The 17,666-nt window shown below is 46.4% G+C and overlaps 2 protein-coding genes across 2 annotated transcripts; one reads left to right on the top strand and one right to left on the bottom strand.

Moving 5' to 3' along the window:
• Window positions 1-635: 635 nt before the first annotated feature.
• Window positions 636-1,394, bottom strand: PtA15_13A170 (uncharacterized protein; the record flags this gene model as incomplete). Its single annotated transcript, XM_053162341.1, has 1 exon — window positions 636-1,394. One exon carries the CDS (start codon window positions 1,392-1,394, stop codon window positions 636-638), a length of 759 nt encoding a protein of 252 aa, XP_053026326.1.
• Window positions 1,395-12,537: 11,143 nt separating this feature from the next.
• On the top strand, window positions 12,538-13,762 carry PtA15_13A169 (uncharacterized protein; the record flags this gene model as incomplete). The annotated part of the gene is made up of 4 exons (XM_053162339.1): window positions 12,538-12,856; window positions 13,040-13,228; window positions 13,366-13,536; window positions 13,713-13,762. 4 exons carry the CDS (start codon window positions 12,538-12,540, stop codon window positions 13,760-13,762), a joined length of 729 nt encoding a protein of 242 aa, XP_053026325.1.
• Window positions 13,763-17,666: the final 3,904 nt, after the last annotated feature.

The following is a 17,666-nucleotide window of genomic DNA, read 5'->3' as shown; positions in this document are numbered from 1 at the left end:
GTGTAACGTGTATCTTGGCGTTCCTTGCCTTGACTTGCAAGTTGCAACTGTGAAACGGGAGAAAAGAAACGTCACCATGTTTGAGAGCAGTACAGCCTTCAAACATTAATCCAATAAAAAGGTATTACGATGATGTTATGATGAGTTCGGAATATGTACCAAGAAAGGGTGGTTCTTGGGTATTTAAACAGCTTGGATGCACGCCGATGGACGGCATCAAAAAAGACAGGCTATGTAGGAGTTCAAAGACCAAATTTTCATCACCCCTGGACGGTCTTCAGACAGGTCCAGAAGAGTACAGACGAGTCTCCATCTTTCCACCCAATGGACGCCTGGCCAAAGTCCGGCCGGCTACAAGTTGCATCAATTGCGGAAACTGGGGCAAAATTGGGCCGAAGACAATGACGACAAGAGCTTTAATCATGATTTACTATTCTCTAAGACAAGTCTACATTGGTCCTGCTTTGATGATCATGAAGTTAGACATCACGAGTGGAAACAACAGAAGAACAAATTAGTTAAGGGGGAGTAACGTGCAGTTTCTTTGGTCAGACATCTATATTTATTATTGCTAAATCAAACAAATTGTTAAGTCCACAAGGTTTCAGTTGTGCAAGGAAAGGACAAGGACCTATTTAATTATTATAAGGAAGTCTAGCCAAGATTTTGGCGAGAGAGTTAGTCGCTGAATCAAAGGCAGTGTTCCAAGTAGCAAACCAAGTTTTGTAATAATCACGCGATTCGAAATGCTCGGTGTCTTTGATCAACGGAACACAGTGTAAGAGTACAAGGGGTAGGGTTGTTTCCAGACCAGATGTCATCTTGTTAGCGATCTCTATGACCTCACGACCAGTCGCAGCGCCGAGTCCAGTTTCTTCAATTTTTTGAAACAGTCGTTTTAAAACACCGAGGTCTTCACAGATGGCGGTGAGCGAATGGGAGAGAGAGTCGATCTGTTCCGAACTCATTTTAGTGTAAGTTGGAAATCGACCCCGATTGATCCCGTGTGTCGAAATCTTGTTAAAGAACATCCTGATTAACTTGAGCATCGGTACCGAGTGTTTGGCGAGTTCGGCAGCTTGGCGGAGTTGCAGACTTCGTGGGCCTTTTACCCGTTTGGTTTGCAGTCGATTGGTGGTATTGATGATGCCCCAGATTGTCTTATGCATGCGAGGTAATTCGACAGCCCATTGGTGCTGGGCAAGATTGAGCTCAGAGGATGCTATCACTTGAATAGTTGCATCAATCGAGCGAGAGGCAAGGCGTACGCCCTTGATGAAATTTTCTCTGTAAGAGCATCCGTCAAACTTATTAGGCCTCACTTCCTGGGGTGCGAGCTGAATTTGTCGAAAGAGCTCATGGGCTTGTGTACAAACTCTATGGATACGGTGCATTGCATCCCCATGAAAGCTGTGCTTGAGACGTCGAAGCCTGTAAGATTTTAAAGCTTTGAGGTGATGATCGTTCGTTCGCTCTGGCAGGAACATCAATGACTCGGTACAGGTTGGGCAGATGCTAACAATGATGGATTTGACTATGTCTGTTGTGTTTTCGAGTTCTTGCTCGGTTTGTAAGATGAGCTTGCGCGTGCTCTCCGGGTGTTTCCAGAATTGGGACGGGAGTAGCGATGCTGAGAGGGTCTCGAAATGCTCTTTAAGCCGTGGTAGAAGCGTACGATGCATCCAATCAATGAGTTTTTTGTGTGATTTGATTTGATCAAGAGAGAGAGATAAGGGAGCTCCGTCTGGTGAATTATCATCGTGTGACCGTCCATCGCATGAATCTGATGGTTGATATTTGTTCATCAGGCGCTTAAACCCAACAAGAACTGGATCTGGAATGTGATCACGGAGTCAGCGAGGGTTCACAGAAGTCAGGATGGATGGCCCGAACAGGCAAACTTGCCTTCTTGAGGCATGTCCTCTCTGTAATCCCAGCTGGTTTTGTCACAGGAAATCGAAGTGTGAGGGCAGGTTGAGCAGATAAAGTCGATTGTTTTGTACTAAGATTACAATAAAGCTTACTCCTCACGACAAAGAGAAGAGACTGATTAAATACGCTCTATACGCGGTTGGCCCGCGGGGGAGGGCCTAACTTGGCTAATTCCCTCCTCGGGGGAGCGAAGCGACCTCCGAAGGAGGCGTCCCCAATAGAGGGACTTGGTTAAGTTAGGGGGAGGGCAATGGCTAACTTGGCTCCTCGCTTGGGCCAGTAAATTTATACCCGAGGACGCACCAATCCTCCTTGGTGAACTGGCCTGAGAGGATCTTAACGGAGAGCTATCTGCATACAGCACATCTTGCCTTTCAAGTTTCCCTCCCTTCATTTTTTTGAGATGCCGTCAAGCAATAAGCTACGCCGAAGTAGAAGGAAAGATGACTTCCCATGCTTGAGCCCGGGGCCCGGACGCCCAAGCGCAGCCTTCATAAATTATGTGACGGACTGGTATGTATCACGATGATGTCATGATGAGTTCGAAAAACCTCGAAAGATTAGTTCTTTGCAACAGAGCTGGGATGGACGCTGAGGCAAGGCATCAAAAACACAGGCTAGGGATTAAAAGACCGAATTATCATCTGTCTTTGGTGTCAACTAATATTAATGCTGTTTTAGGTACACAGACGTACATCAAGAGTGAAAAAGATAAGAAGAAAAACCTAATTAACAGGGAGTGAAGTCAACTTTTTTGGAAAGACGTATTAAGTTTTTGAATCATACACATTGTATAGTCTACGGGGTTTCAGGCGGTTGTGCAAAGAAAAGAAAAGAGAAGAAAAAACAGATTAAGATCGGGGAGTGGGGTCAAGCCTTTTGGCAAGACATTTAAAGTTCCGAATGGCAAGATCGAAGGCTGTGCTCCAACCATCAAACCAAGTTTTGTAGTAATCGCGTGATTCAAAACCGTCGGTGTGCTTGATCAAAGCAAGACAGTACAAGAGTACAAGTGACAGAGTAGTTTCCAAGCCAGATTTGATTTGGTCCGCTATTCTTATGGCCTCACGGCTAGTCGCAGCGCTAAAGCCATTTTCACTAATTTTTGGAAATAGTAGTTGCAGTTCGATGAGATCTCCGCGGGAGTTATCAAGCGAATGGGCTAGAGAGTCGATCTGTTCCGAACTCATTTTGCTGTAAGTTGAGAGACGTTTTTGATTGATTCCTCGTTTCGAAATCTTGTTAAAGAAAATCTTGATCAACTTCATCATTGGTATTGAGAGTTTGGCGAGTTCGGCAGCTTTCCTGACGTGCACATTTTGTGGTTCTCTTGATCTTTGGGATTGGAGTCGATTGGCGGTACGGATGATATCCCAGATCGTCTCATCGATACGAGGGAACGCATAAACCCATTGCTCTTGGGCAAGATCGAGCTCAGATGATTCTATTATTTTGATAGTTGCATCGATCGCTTCGAAGGCAAGGCCTACGTCCTGGATGAACACTTTTCTATAAGAGCATCCGTCAAACTTGTCGGGTCTCACTGCGTCCGGTGCGAGCTTGATTTGTTGAAAGAGCTCATGGGCCGAAGTACAAACTTTATTGATATGGTACACCACATCATTATTGAAGCTGGGCTTGAGAAGTTGAAGCCTGTAAGATTTTAAACCTTTGAGGTGTTGATCATCTGCTCGCTCTGGCGCGGACACCATCGGCCCTGTGCATGCTGGGCAGATGCTAGCGATGATAGATTTGACTGTGTCTGTCGTGTTGTCGAGTTCTGACTGGGTTTCTAAGATGAGCTTGCGCGTGTTCTCCGGTTGTTTCCAGAATACGGATGGGAGCAGCGATACTGAGAGGGTTTTGAATTGCTCGCGGAGTCGTGGTAGAAGGGAACGATGCATCCAATCCAAGAGTTTTTTATGTGCTTTGACTTGATCGACCGAGAGGGCCGAGAAAGCTCCTTCGAATGAATTGGAATCATACGTCCATCGCCCATAGAATGCCGGTTCGTATTTGTTCATCAGACGGTTAAAACCAACGAGGACTGGATCTGGAGCACTCAGTCAGCTGGGTCTTGCGGAAGGGTGTCAGAATTAGATGGTCCGATCAAGCAAACTTACCTTCTTGAGGCATGTCCTACCTAGTTTTCCGGCTGATTCGGTCACAGGTTTATTAAAGTGAAAGGGGAACGCGGCTTGGGGATATAAGGAGAACGCAGGTTGGGGATATAAGTTCGATTGTTATTATTTAAGGGAGATGGACAGGCGATTCACCACCCCACCAGACCGTAGACGGAGAGACTGATTAAATATGTGGTGGGTCTCGCCCGGTCGTGATGTCTCGATCCGGACTCCGCTCCAGATCCGGCCTCGACCAGTGTGTATCTCTCTCATCTCGCTGTCCGATTCTGTCTTATCACCATTTCCCCCTGCAGTTATCTATTCCCGGCCATCTGACTGCGCCCGTAACATTCTCTGTGCCACCTTAAACGACAAGCTGCCGCCCACAAACAAACTAAAAACCACAGGGGTTCGACTGCAAGACTGTGATGTCCCGGGCCTATTCCCCTCCTTCGCCGTCCTCGGCACAGTTCCTTTGTAACACTTTCTTATCTTCTTTTTGTCTTAATAGAGATATACCATATCCCTAGTTCCTATCGCGGCCTTCGGGCCTACCTGTGTATTGCTATTATCGGCCTTCTGGCCTGGCATCTTGTCTTTCCTCTCGTCTATGTTAAAGATCGTATTGTATTATTTGTATTCTAGTCAGGCCCGATGGCGCCTATAAATAGAGGCCATCGTGCCCGCTGAAGTAAGATCCTCAGTTCATTTTGTCTACAATCTCCGTACTCCTAAATTCCAAGAGATCACAAGATCACCACATGAAGGCCTCTATATATATACCCTTGGGTCTGCATTTGAATTGCACCTTTGCTCCCTCCTGCTTTTGTTGGGACAAGCGGGTGGACCGGTGCAATTTTGTCGGAAAAGGTTAACAGACCTGCTTTTATGTTGGGACAAACGCTAACTTGAAGCACAACGTGAACACCCCCGCGAAGCAGGATATAGGGGAACTGGTGAATACAAAAACTTGTACACTGCCAACCAGCTTTTGGCTATGGGTGGGACTTGGAAGAAAAGTATCCTTGGAGTGTTGGTGGGACTTAAAAAAACACCTACCAAGCAGGTTCAGGCTTTGGTGGGACTTAACAAAAAAAAGTTCAGCTGGGACTTACACCACCGCTCGATTCTCAACTTCGAGTTGCGTTGGCGCGCCCGCGGGGTCAAGGGAGTGTCAGGTTTGACCTGCCTGCCGCAAATTCGACTGCGGAGGCAGGTCGACGCCGGGGATGGGTCAGATTGACGTTGGTCTGACCCATCCGACCCAGCTGTCAAGCCAGCATCGACGGTGCATTGCGCTGGCATGACAGCGGGGTAAAGTTACTGCAATGGCTTTACCCAGCCAACCTCTTTCGGCCCTATTGAGCAGGCCGACGGCACGGCTGGGTTGGGCCAACCTGACGGCCCCGTCGGCCTGACTGAGTGTCAGAAGAGTGTCTGACACGGCAAACCAGCCAACGGAGGCTTGCCAGCAGCAGCAAGCCAACGTCGTGGGCTGGTTGAGCCTGCGTCAGACCCCGGCAACCGCTTTTGAATGTGTGAAGATCACGAATTGTGCCTTCCGGCTATCAAAGATAGCCCCATGGCTCCTGCCCCACGAGAGCGACTCCTCCCCTATCTGATTCAATCGCGCCCTGGCCTCTTCTACGGTCCTTCCCGCCAAGAGGTCAACAACATCATCAATGAAGCCTAAAGACACCTCATCCCTATCAAAGTCAAATTGCCTTAGCAACAGATTGGAGTTGTAGATGATGTACAGGATTACTGATAAGGGTGAGCCCTGCGGGAGCCCCTTATCAACTTCAAACTCAGCTGATTTGTAATCCGCGAGGCAAAGTCTTGTGCGTCGACCTTCCAGGAAATGGCCTATGATCTTCCACAAATAGGTGGGGCATCCCTTCCGACGGAGAGAATGAACCAGGCGGCAGGGGTTGACCAACGGGTAGGCCAACTTCCCATCTAAGAACAGAGCCGTGACTGTCTTGCCCTCCCTCCATTTCCGCTTTACCCACATAGTTAGCGCCAGCAGAGCGTCTTCACACCCTTTACCTTGGCGTCCTCCTGAGTGTCCATCGGGGATGATGTTCTGCAATTCTGCCCAGAAAGTAAGTTGGTCATCAATGGTTGACTCAAAGACTTTGCTGATTGTGTTGAGCAGGGCTATTGGCCGGTACACCCCTGGGTTTGTGTAATCCGGTTTTGCAAACTTCCTGATAATGACTGTGGTGGCGATGCGCCAGGCAGCGGGAAACCGGTCCTCGCGTATGCATCTGTTCAAAAGGGTAGCAAGAGTATCAGCCAGCTCTGCCGGGCATATGGAGAGGATTTCATTGGGAATGCAATCAGGCCGTGAGGCCTTCTTCTTTGCCAGTCTACTTAGAACTTCAGCTAACTACTCGCAGGTGACAAAGGGGTATACCACAAAAGAAGAGGCCTCCACCGGGGGGACATCCAAAAAGTCGCAGCCACTCAATACCACTGATGTGCCTGCAAAAAGGAGCTCAGCCTTGTTGGTACATGTAGATGACATGTACAGTGACCTCGACTAGGTGGCCTGTCACATACTCTTGTAGATACTATTTAGAGTCATTCCATATGTATGTAATTAATGAAATCATTGATTCCTTGAGCTCTACCTCCAACAGGTCATGAGCCTCTTGCTAGAGCAGCTTGAATCATTCTGAAAATCTTTATCATACACCCGTAGCCGGCCTTGACGAGTATTCTCTTCCGACACCGTTAACCCCAGTAGTCAACCGGCAAGCCAATAACATCTCCACATTCCCCAGATATCAGTAGCCAGCATTCAGACGAGTAACATTTGACAAATAATACAAAACCATTGAACATAGTAGTCAGCCAGCGAGCTCTTCTCAGACTTACATACTCCTTTCCTTTTCCCGTAAACCCTGAAAGCCATACACAACCAATCAACAAATAGAATTTCTTGTTATAGCTCCACTGAACCTCCAACATGAAGAAACAAAATTAACATATAAATAATCAATTGACTAAATATAACAAAAGAAAAAAAATCAAAAAAAAAAACTTTCCTTTTATCTTCCCGATTATCCGACCAAACTCAACCATTGGAAGAACAGTTCCAATATAAATACTAGCCTTGTTCACTATCCCCACGGTTTAATTTTGAAAGTGTTACTCTCTAAGCGAGATCATGGTGAATATCCTGCAGATATTTGTGTTGGACTTATCACCCATAGCTGCAACACCGCTGAAAGATAACATTCTAAGGGCCTGTACCATACAAAATCTGTTTTTTTGGTGCAGGTAAAATAGTTTTTTTTTTGCGCTTTTCCGTTATTTTGAAAAACACATATCTGAAAAAACAGGATGTGATAAACGTGTACCACAAACATCCCCAAGACTCCAGAATTTCCACAATCAACCACCACCGGTCCGCATCCACATCATCAAGATCCAGCACACCCAACACATCCACCAACCATTACAGCCATGGACAACAACCTCTTTGTCACACTTGCCGCCGCCGCGACATCGCTCATGGAGATGAACAATATCTTACTGTCATTTGCCGCCGCCGGGGTTGCTTGCAAATACCTCGGAAGCCTCTGGAACACATACGAGGCATACTACGGCGATGGTGGGCGAGCCAGGTACACTCGGTTCCTACTAGACGAAGTCAGACCAGAACTCTTTCGTGAAATAACTCGAATGGAACGAGCAACATTTAACAGTCTTGTTGAGGAGTCGACGATGAATGGGCTGCTTAAAAATGGAAGATTGGTCTCGGTCGAAGAGCAGGTGCTCATCTTCTTAGATATTGTTTGCCACAACAACACCATGCGCCAGACGGCGGTCAAATTCCGGCGTGGTTTGTTCACTATTACCCGGTAAGCCCTCCTTTTTCTTCTTCTTGATATTTGAATTTGAATGATCAAATATCTAACAAAGATTCCCTCAACTAGCTACTTTGGAATAGTCCTCGACTCGTTGATAGCAATCTACCCAAATTATGTCAACTTTGACATGAATTCATGCAAGCAGCCAGAGGAGATCGCGCGAAACCCAAAGTATCGAGCATTCAAGAACGCACTAGGAGCCATTGATGGAGTATTTATCCCAGCACAAGTACCTGCCGAAGCCCAAAGCCCTTGGCGAAATCGCAAGCATTTCATTGCGCAAAATGTTCTTGCTGCTGTGAATTTCAACTTCAAGTTCGTCTATATTCTCGCGGGTTGGGAAGGAAGTGCCCACGACACTCGAGTGTTTAACGATGCGACTTCGAAAGGCCTGAAAATACCTCAAAAGCAATACTTTCTTGCCGATGCCGGTTATGGCCTTCGACAAGGGTTGATGACTCCATTCCGAGGCACCCAATACCATCTGAAAGAACAGGCCGCTGCAGGACTCAGGCCAGCGAACAAAAAAGAACTTTATAACTTACGACACGCAACACTTCGGAATATTGTTGAGCGCATGTTTGGATGCATAAAGAGGAAATTAACTATCCTCCAATCGGCCCCCGAGATCGAACTAAAGAAGCAAGTCCGATTAGTCTACGCGCTATGCATGCTGTGGAACTACATCCGCTGTCATGAGAGTGTTGACAATCTCTTCGACGATCCGGACGAAGACGCACAAACACTTTTACGTACACGGATGGGGGAAGATGAATCCTTTGATGTCACTGAAGAGGATTCAATAATGAAGCATCGACGCGACCGTCTAGCTAAAAAATTGTGGACTCAATATTTCACCTACAAAAATCAAAGTTGATGGCCTGTACCCTTTGCGATTCTTAAACATTTGATTTTTTTTCTGCTAGCTTTTTTCTTTTCTCTTTGGTCTTCATTTTTATCTCACATTTGGCAGTGCAACACTCTCGATCGACCATGTAACCTTTCAGCAATACGTAATTGCAAAGCAAGACAAGTATATCAATAAGATCAGCTATATGATTTTAAGACCGAGTGATAAAAGCAATGGATAACGGCCGATAAAGACAAAATCAGAGCAATAAATCACAATTGGGAAATACAACTGTATTGATTGATCAATCAATTGGGAAAGAAAGAGAACTGAATTTTGATCAATCGAGAAAGAGGATTGTATTTGATCGATTGAGAAAGAGGATCGTATTTTGATCAATCGGAAAAGAGAACCATATCAATAAGAGCAATAAGAGCAATAGAATGCAACCAAGTGACTGTTAAACATGATTGATGATGAAAAGGTGAAGCACATAAATAGATCAGCGAGTGGAGGAATGACAGATTCACAATACAAGTCATGCTTACAATTTATTCTTTCTTTTTGTTTTCCTTTGCCTCTTTAACCTTCTTCTCAAGCCACACCTGGCAAACATGATCGTTCGCAGTCCAAAGGAGGGTAAGGAAGGTGCGGGCCGAGCCGTTGTTCTCGAGGACGGATGCAAAATCGACATAAGTTTCATCCGAGACTTTGTTCAAGTATTGGTCAGCACAAACTTGAAGTGCGGTATCAGAAATGGTCCTTTGGGTTTCGCCATGAGCAATGGCAGAAGTGGAAGGTTGGCGGGGTGGCTGGTTGCTAGAGACGGCTGAGGCAATCTTGGCGAATTCACCCACAAGATTTTTCGAGGTTTCCGATACAGCATTTATCGCGCCGCTGATGCTTTCCATCTCGGATTTGATGAGCGCATTCTTTGATTCGCGTACTCGTTTTGTTGTATTTGAACCAGCGGTCTTGAGAGAGGATTTGGGTTCAATATCGATATCGCTACTGCTGTCATCATCACTGAGCGGAACAATCTTTCTCTTGGCTGCTGGAGTGAGCTTGACTGCTTTGGTGGTAGTCGGAACAAGCTCGGAATTCGCTATTTCTCCAGTTGCCGCCTTGCCCGTAAATACACTGTAGGCAAGATCGTATACCGGAAAAGGTTTGTCCTTGAGTCTTGCAAAGTTTCGACGAGGATGAGCGGCTATCAACTCTTCCCACACAGATTCATCGGCTGTGACTGTACCCCGTTTGTTGTTCCAACCAAAGCCGCTTTGGTCTCGAAGAAATTTGTAATCAATGTAGAGGGTCCGGAGCGCGTTCTTCTGGTTTTTGATTTGATCAAGGCTGAGTGCAAGACTGTACTTAGTATTCAGTTTCTCCTGGACGATAGGCCAGGCTTCCTTCTTCAAGCCACCGTTATCAGTTTCTAAGCCAGCGGCGTACTGAGTTGCGATAGACTCAAGAAGAGTCATCTTTTGATCGGTGGTCCAAGTGTGGTTGGGAGTTTTGACATTGCTTTCATTGAGTTTCTTTGGTTTGGCTGTTGGCTTCTTGGGCTTGGTTTTCTTGGACTGAGCCATTGGAGTAGGTGTTGTTGGGTTGGGTGTTGATGAGAGTGGTGGGATGGTGTCCATTAGGACAACTGGATCAATGAGATTGATGGACTTGGGCATTTGATGCTACTGGGATGGCGGCGGCGGCGGAGAGAAAAATAGCATCCAAAAAACAGGTCCGGACCTGTTTTTGAAAATGGGTGATTTTCAAGGGAATCTGTTTTCTGGATTTCACAAAAAACAGGTGCTGTGGTACGTGTTTTTTGGGGAAAACTGTTTTTTGTAGAAAAAATCAATTTTCCCAGGAAAAACTGTTTTTCCGCCCGCTATGGTACAGGCCCTAAGTTGAAAATTAGTGGGAGCGTCAACAAGACAGGACGGCCAAGTCTGCTAGCAACCCAAACACAATGCCCAGCCTCCAGATCAGGCTCCAACTTCTTTCCAACTGCCTTTTATCATCAACCCGCACCAATTGAGGGGATCAATTCTGAAATCAGTCACTACTTGAAGGAGTATCCCGAACCACAAGGCACTAAGATCCTTGCCTATTGGCTGGTCAAAACAAGACTTATCCTATCCTGTTGAAAATGGCTTGTAAATACCTGTCGATCCCGGCAACAAGCGCGGCTTCCAAGCGTGTATTCTCCAAAGGCCGACAAATTGTCTCCTGGCAGCAATCCGCCCTCAAACCAAGGAACATCGAGCACCTGTTGTGTCTTGAGGGATGGTAACAGGCTTTCAATGGCCCCTTGTAACATCCTTTCATCTTTTATCAGTGCCTACACCCGTTTCCTTGGGGTTCTTGCTTGTGCTTCTCAACTTGTTTCATTAAAAGAAACCTGTATATACTACATATGGCCATTCTAATGTCAAAAAAAAAACACAAAATCCAAAAAAAAAGACACCACCCCCAAAGAAATCCTTCTTCCGGAAAATAACACTATATGCCCCGGGGTTCAGGTGATTTTTAAGGCCCATCCCGATGCCCCGGACCCTGGGGCATGAGCCAAACCCCGCTTTTGGGGAACAGCCTTATTGCTTGAGTCCCAAGGAGGTCGTCTGTGTGATTAGTGAAGGAAGAAAATATTGAAATGGGTAGCATGAAGACTTTTGTTGATGAAGTCGGGCTCAAGGGGGGAAAACAAATCCCAATCCCCTACGGGGCTTGGGGGTCACATTCATGCTCTGTTACCGGAAGTGCAGGTCTGTGCACATGAGGACATTGTAAAGCGGGTCTTGTAGCCTAGCCCCCGCGCACACGTGAGCTAGGCTAGAGGCCTCCCCCCGGCCTAGAATTGTGGATTGGTTATGGGGTCAAACTGGGATTCACTTCAACCACCACCAGATATCCTGAGTGGGATATCCAGTAAGAAATACAGGATACCTCCTATTACGGAGTGTGCTTTGGCACACTCCTATTACAGAGTGTGCTTTGGGATACAGGGTATCCTGGATTTCTTACTGGATATCCCACTCAGGATATCTGGTAGTGGTTGATGTGCAACAGTGACATTTGGCTCTCAGCTCGTGCAGCCAACAAGGATCTCTGCAATTAGTCATTCCCCAACAAATTTCATTCTTGGCGCGTCACTTTCATTCAAAGAGTTTGCCATGAGGAATATCACACAAATGTACAGTATGTACTCTTGGAAAACACTCTTATCAGTAGTTATTTTATCTATACTTCACTTCTTCAACACTGTTTATTTATTTGTATTGCATACTCTAGAGGAGATTAAAATTCAGGAATAAAGCCGTTTGTTGCACTACTTGAGCGTCTTAAAGACTCTGTTTTTGGTGACATGTGAAACACATTGGTATTCCACTTGCTTCACCATACAGGAAGCGACCTCCTTCGGAGACGCTATGCGCATCCTCGGAGAGACTTTGTGATTAAGCTCGGTGACACCGCGGCTTTAAAAATAATTTTACCGTTGTGCTTGTATGGCCTTTCCTACGTAAACTACGTCAGGCTTAGATTGCCGCTCAGATGATTACCCTGATGTCGTGTCTTGTTAATGCAGTATGTACCCCTGGCGCAGTTGGAGTGGGGACGGGCCGGGCCGCACCATCTGGATTCTGGCCCGCCAGACGGGGTACTCAGTTGCACCGGACAGCCCTCGCTCCCCCGGCCGGGGCCGCGCATAAAAATGGTTACATTGACGCCCAAGCCGGTTCGATATTAACAAATGGTTCCCTCAATTCAGCCTGGGCGACGCAAAATCGACCCCTCATGCCGCCCTCAGTACCAGAAGCTCATGGACGGCGACTCGATCTACACCTGCTCAAAGTTTACTTCGGAACGTGAACCGCGGCTTGGGGATTCAATCTTTCGACCGAGCAAGAAGTTTAAAAAGTCCTTGATGGTCGAACATGGCCCTTGGTTTTTGGACTTGGAACCAGTTTTAGAACGTCGAGATCAAGGTCGACATCGGTTGTGGAAACGACAAAAGAACAAGAGGTTGAAAAGAATTTCATCAGCCGCTCGACCAAATCCACAACAGGCAGGTCCGCAGCAAGCAAACTCTCAACATGCAGACCCTCAGCAGACAGACCCTCAACTTCAAACAGCATACTCTCAACGGACAGATCGCCTAACGGCAGAACCACAACATACAGACCTACAACCTACAGACCTACAACCTACAGACCTACAACATACAGACCTACAACAGACTGACCTGCGAGCAGCATACCTACCACAGGCCGACCCCCAACATGCCATATCCCAACACGCCAACCTCCAACAGGCCGACCTCCATCAGGCTGATGATGAAGATGCAGATAGGACCATTACATTGGCGGCTTTCGGTACACAAGGAACTTGCAGTCTTCCGATCGACAACACCGTGGAATTTCCCCCGAGAGCTGTAACACCGGGTCAGTCCATTCAAACTTCAGTACTGCGCTATGCGTTAGTTGCGCCTAATTGATTTTGGACACACAAGTTTAGACCTCCCATCATCGGTAATATATCTCCTGGGAAAAGCGCAGAAATTGTCCGATGACTGATTCAGTTGCCCCTGAACAGGACCTTCTACGATCGATCCATCACGAAGCAGCCACGTTTTATAGCTCCCACAATGTCTTATCGATCCCTACTCCCCATCGTGGCCCTAGGCCAAAGAATTGGGAGGAACCTATCGCTATGGCGCGAGCTCTTGATGGATCTGCTCTGGTGGCTATTGGTGAGTTAATGCTCGAACCATTCACATACATATTGTCCGTTCAGTTCATCTAAAGTGGCAGGAGCCCTTTCCTTCATACGCCAAAGATCGTACAACTTGCATCTACAGTAGCCCGACACGTTCTGATAATTTCCCCTCTCATTCCCTATCTTGGTTTCTGATTGATATATGCCTAGGTGTTCTACTGGAAGAAATTGCAAAAGACCAGGTAGAAAGTGCCCTTTGATCCGCTGTTCCAGTGTAAAATCAGAATTTTTTCCTCTAGCAGGGCGCAAGGTAAACTCACTCCCCCCCCCCGTCTCCCAAGGTTCGAGTGGTGATTTTTCTAGTTGAGCATTTTTGATGGGGAAACTATTTATTGTTTGAATTCAGCTGTTTGCTTGAATTATTATCGACATAAATCAGTCCATATCTCGCAAGATTCGGGTGGTCGAGCCGACCCGGAAACGGCCTGAGACTAGTCGGGTCGCGGGTTAGGTTCAGGCAAGTCGAGGCAGATTTTTAGAGAAACTCTCCTGACCCGAGCCCGACCCGACCTGACTTGAAAGCTTATCAGGTCGGGTTCGGGCAGCTTATAGCCTTATCGGGTCGGCCCGTGAACCCGACCATGACCTTGGCTGTACCCCACGGCCGGTCAGAAGCATCATACAATGAACAGAGCTGGATCCCCCTGCATCTTTCGAGTGTCACACCCAAAATTTTGTCACTAAAACTGGCCGAAAAAACACTGAGCTAGTTTTACCCTTCTTCTTTGATTTATGTAGTTTTTTTTTTGTTAGATATGTTGAATGTATGGGGAGATAAGGTCTTTGAGTGCTGGTCTTTGATTAATAGCTGGATCGAGCATATTGAAGGTGGAATTCCAGCGTGTGGCGCTGTTGATGATCGGCTTTGAATATTTGACATCGTTCAAACTTAACTAAGTCCGAAGGTGGGGGCGCAAAGCGCCTCCACCGGAGGGTCTGGAGGACTTCCCGTGCGATCTGGGACTCTCGCAGATGTCAATATAGACCCGAAAATTCTAGATTTTTGCAGGGAAATCTAGCTTTTTGGGGTCTAGATCACTTCTGGGAGACCCGCAGATTCCGACGGGAAGTCCTCCACTTATGCGGTATCGGTGATTTAGGACTGAGAGCGAAGGCCAAAAACACTGATTTTGACAAATTTTCCCATTAGCTCCTTCACCTCCGAGGATCCCAACAATGTTTTTGGATCAGATGAAATATCAACATCTTGTCTAATTTTTGATGCATCAATATCATCATGAGTCCTCCTGCCTCACTCACAATGATACATCAAAGATGGTGGATGGCAAAAGCCAACCCGGAGACTGTTAAAACAGCATTTTTAGTGCAAATCCATACACTTGCCTTGAGGAAAAAAAAATGACAGGTACACCACAAGAGCGATTTTGGCTCCCTTGGACTGACAACCCAACGCCAAAGGGGCACACTTCGGGCTACTGTGTGAATACAGGGCAGCCCGTCGTCAGGCTCTTGCAAGGGTCAGTCCACCAATCTTCTTTTGGTCAAGATGTACGGCGGACTGACCTAGGTCAATCCACCGCCGGTCTGCCGGCCTGTTGCCGGCAGGACACTTGGTGGCTCGACCTGGGTCAATCCGTCGCCCGTCTGCCAGTCTAATGCCGGGCGGACTGTTGCTGGCTTGACCCACGCCGGGCTGACTGTCAGCCTGACTGTTAGCTGCCAACTCCCGCACCCGTCAGACTGCCAACAGGTATTTCCCTGCCCTTTGACGGTTACCCGCCAGGGAACCAACACCCCAGATTGTCGGCAGCCCAACATCCTCACAGGCTGTTGGTCAGCTGCCCAGCATGTGAACTGGCAGCCCAACCGCTCAAAACCAAAGCAGTCCGCAGCAGCCCACATTTTTCCGAGTTTGATGGGAGTGATTTGAATCTTCTCATAAAAGCTCTTTATCTTCCCTCTTTCCCCCCCCTACCTGCTTCATTCGGAAAACACATTCATTCAACTTAAGTATCCTCTCCACTTGCCTCTTTCCTTCATCTTCTTTTGTCTCCATCCTCTCACAATACTTGTTGCGGCTCATCACACTCATTGCAGCCAAACACTATCTTGCCCAATCCCGCACTCAGCCCTCATTTGTCCTTCCCGTCGTTCTCCCAACACCCACCGCTTCACTCCCTTGCCGACATATCACTCAAGTCGTCCGAACTTGTCCAGCGGCACACTTAACTCAACTCCCTTGCCAACATGTTGCTCAAGTCGTCGGAACCGGACCTGTCTGTTACCCCAACCAAATGTTGGGGTGTTATATGATCTCTCTATATTCTCCCTCTTTCCTTCCTGAGTAGTCCAAACCCTACGGGGTCTATTTTTTCTCTCTTTCCTTCCCGAGTACCCCGAACCCTATGGGGTCTATTGTATATAGACGCAAGACTCTTATTAAAGGTGTGTGTGGTGTGGTGTATGAAATCAAAACCTTAGTAATTATTACTACCTGCCAAAAGTTGGCTACCAAGCGTTGGATTTGCAGAATCCGGACTACCAAGCAATATACCTTGCTCCGGTGGTCCATTGGATGGGGGTGCACAGCTCACTGTCCAATCATTTTTGGTCCATCTGCTGCATCCATTGCAGCTGGCTTGACGGCAACCAAGTGGGCGGTCTGACCGCTGGCCCCCATCTCTGATCCTGTAATCAGATACATCAGGATGGCGGCCTGACAACTGCCTGCCCACCCCATGGGGCGGGGTGACGCCAAGGACGGGGCAGGCCAACCGCTGGATGCTGCCTTGCAATATCTCAGGGATTGGTAGGAAGTATCTCACGAGGGTCAAGACAACAACGGCCTGCCCCTGCTGGCGGTTGGACATGCAACAGCCTTTGTCGGCTGGCCGACAGGGTGGCTGCCACTACCAAGATGGATGAATTTGTGATTTTGTATATTGATCAATATAGTGTATATTGATCAATTTATATTGATCATTTTTTTTTCCTCTTGAGACCTTTGTCTGTGTTCCATGTCTCCTTAATAATCTTCTATAATCTCTCTCCTTCCTCCTGTGTTAGCTTCAAGCCACAGGATTTTTTTTTTTTTTGCCTGATAATATTCATAAATTTCTACATGCACCATTCAATTCTTCATGAAAAAAAGACATTGCAAGTTTGAGGATTAATCCAGGGTGGCTGAGGGTTTTTTTTTTTTTTTTTTTTTTTTACTTCAACAATTGATGTGATCAGAAGTCTCCAAATCTACTTTTTTTCAAAAAAGGAAAAACATTGACCCCTGACCTGTCTCATGATACCATCCTGCACAAATTGTTAATTTGGTTGGTTGAACTTCCTGAAGATATTGTACATCATACTTGAAGTGCTACATGCATAGAAGGCCTTTTTGAAATTAGTTTACCATGGTTTAGCATATTTTTGTCAGGTTTTTTTTTGATCTACTTTTGTTATCAACTACAGATTAATGAGGAATATTTCCACATAAAATTTCATCGGACAATTTTTCTGCATATAAAACACAGAAATATTGTGTTTGGGGTCACATCCATTATGCAGCAGCTACAATCTGATCAATTGCCAAATATCACTACTTTGATAGTTTCTTGGTGTTTCTGCCACTATATCTCATCCCAGCTTGGGAATTCTTCCAAGATATTATTGCCATAATTTTGACAAGCCCCCAAAGTTTCATTATGTACCTTTATTGACCACAAAACCCCAAATGGAGCAGCTACAGTCTGATCAGTTTCCAAATATCATTACTTTGGTAGTTTCCTGGTGTTTCTGCCACTATATCTCATTGCAAATTGGGAATTCTTCTGCCATATGGTTACCAAAATGTTCAAAAGCCCCCAAAGTTTCATTATTTACTTCTACTGACCACAAAACCCCCAAATGTAGCAGCTACAGTCTGATCAGTTCCCAAATATCACTACTTTGGTAGTTTCTTGGTGTTTCTGCCACTATATCTCATACCAGCGTGGGAATCCTTTTGCCAGATGGTGGCGAAAATGTTGATAAGCCCCCAAAGCTTCATTACGTACCTTTACTGACCACAAAACCCCCAAATGTAGCAGCTACAGTCTGATCAGTTCACAAATATCACTACTTTGGTAGTTCTTTGGTGTTTCTGCCACT

This window comes from Puccinia triticina, chromosome 13A (assembly GCF_026914185.1).
Source record: "Puccinia triticina chromosome 13A, complete sequence".
In the NCBI taxonomy this organism is placed as follows: Eukaryota; Fungi; Basidiomycota; class Pucciniomycetes; order Pucciniales; family Pucciniaceae; genus Puccinia; species Puccinia triticina.
The sequence above is the reverse complement of the archived record's forward strand: the minus strand, read 5'-3'. Positions and strand labels throughout refer to the sequence as shown.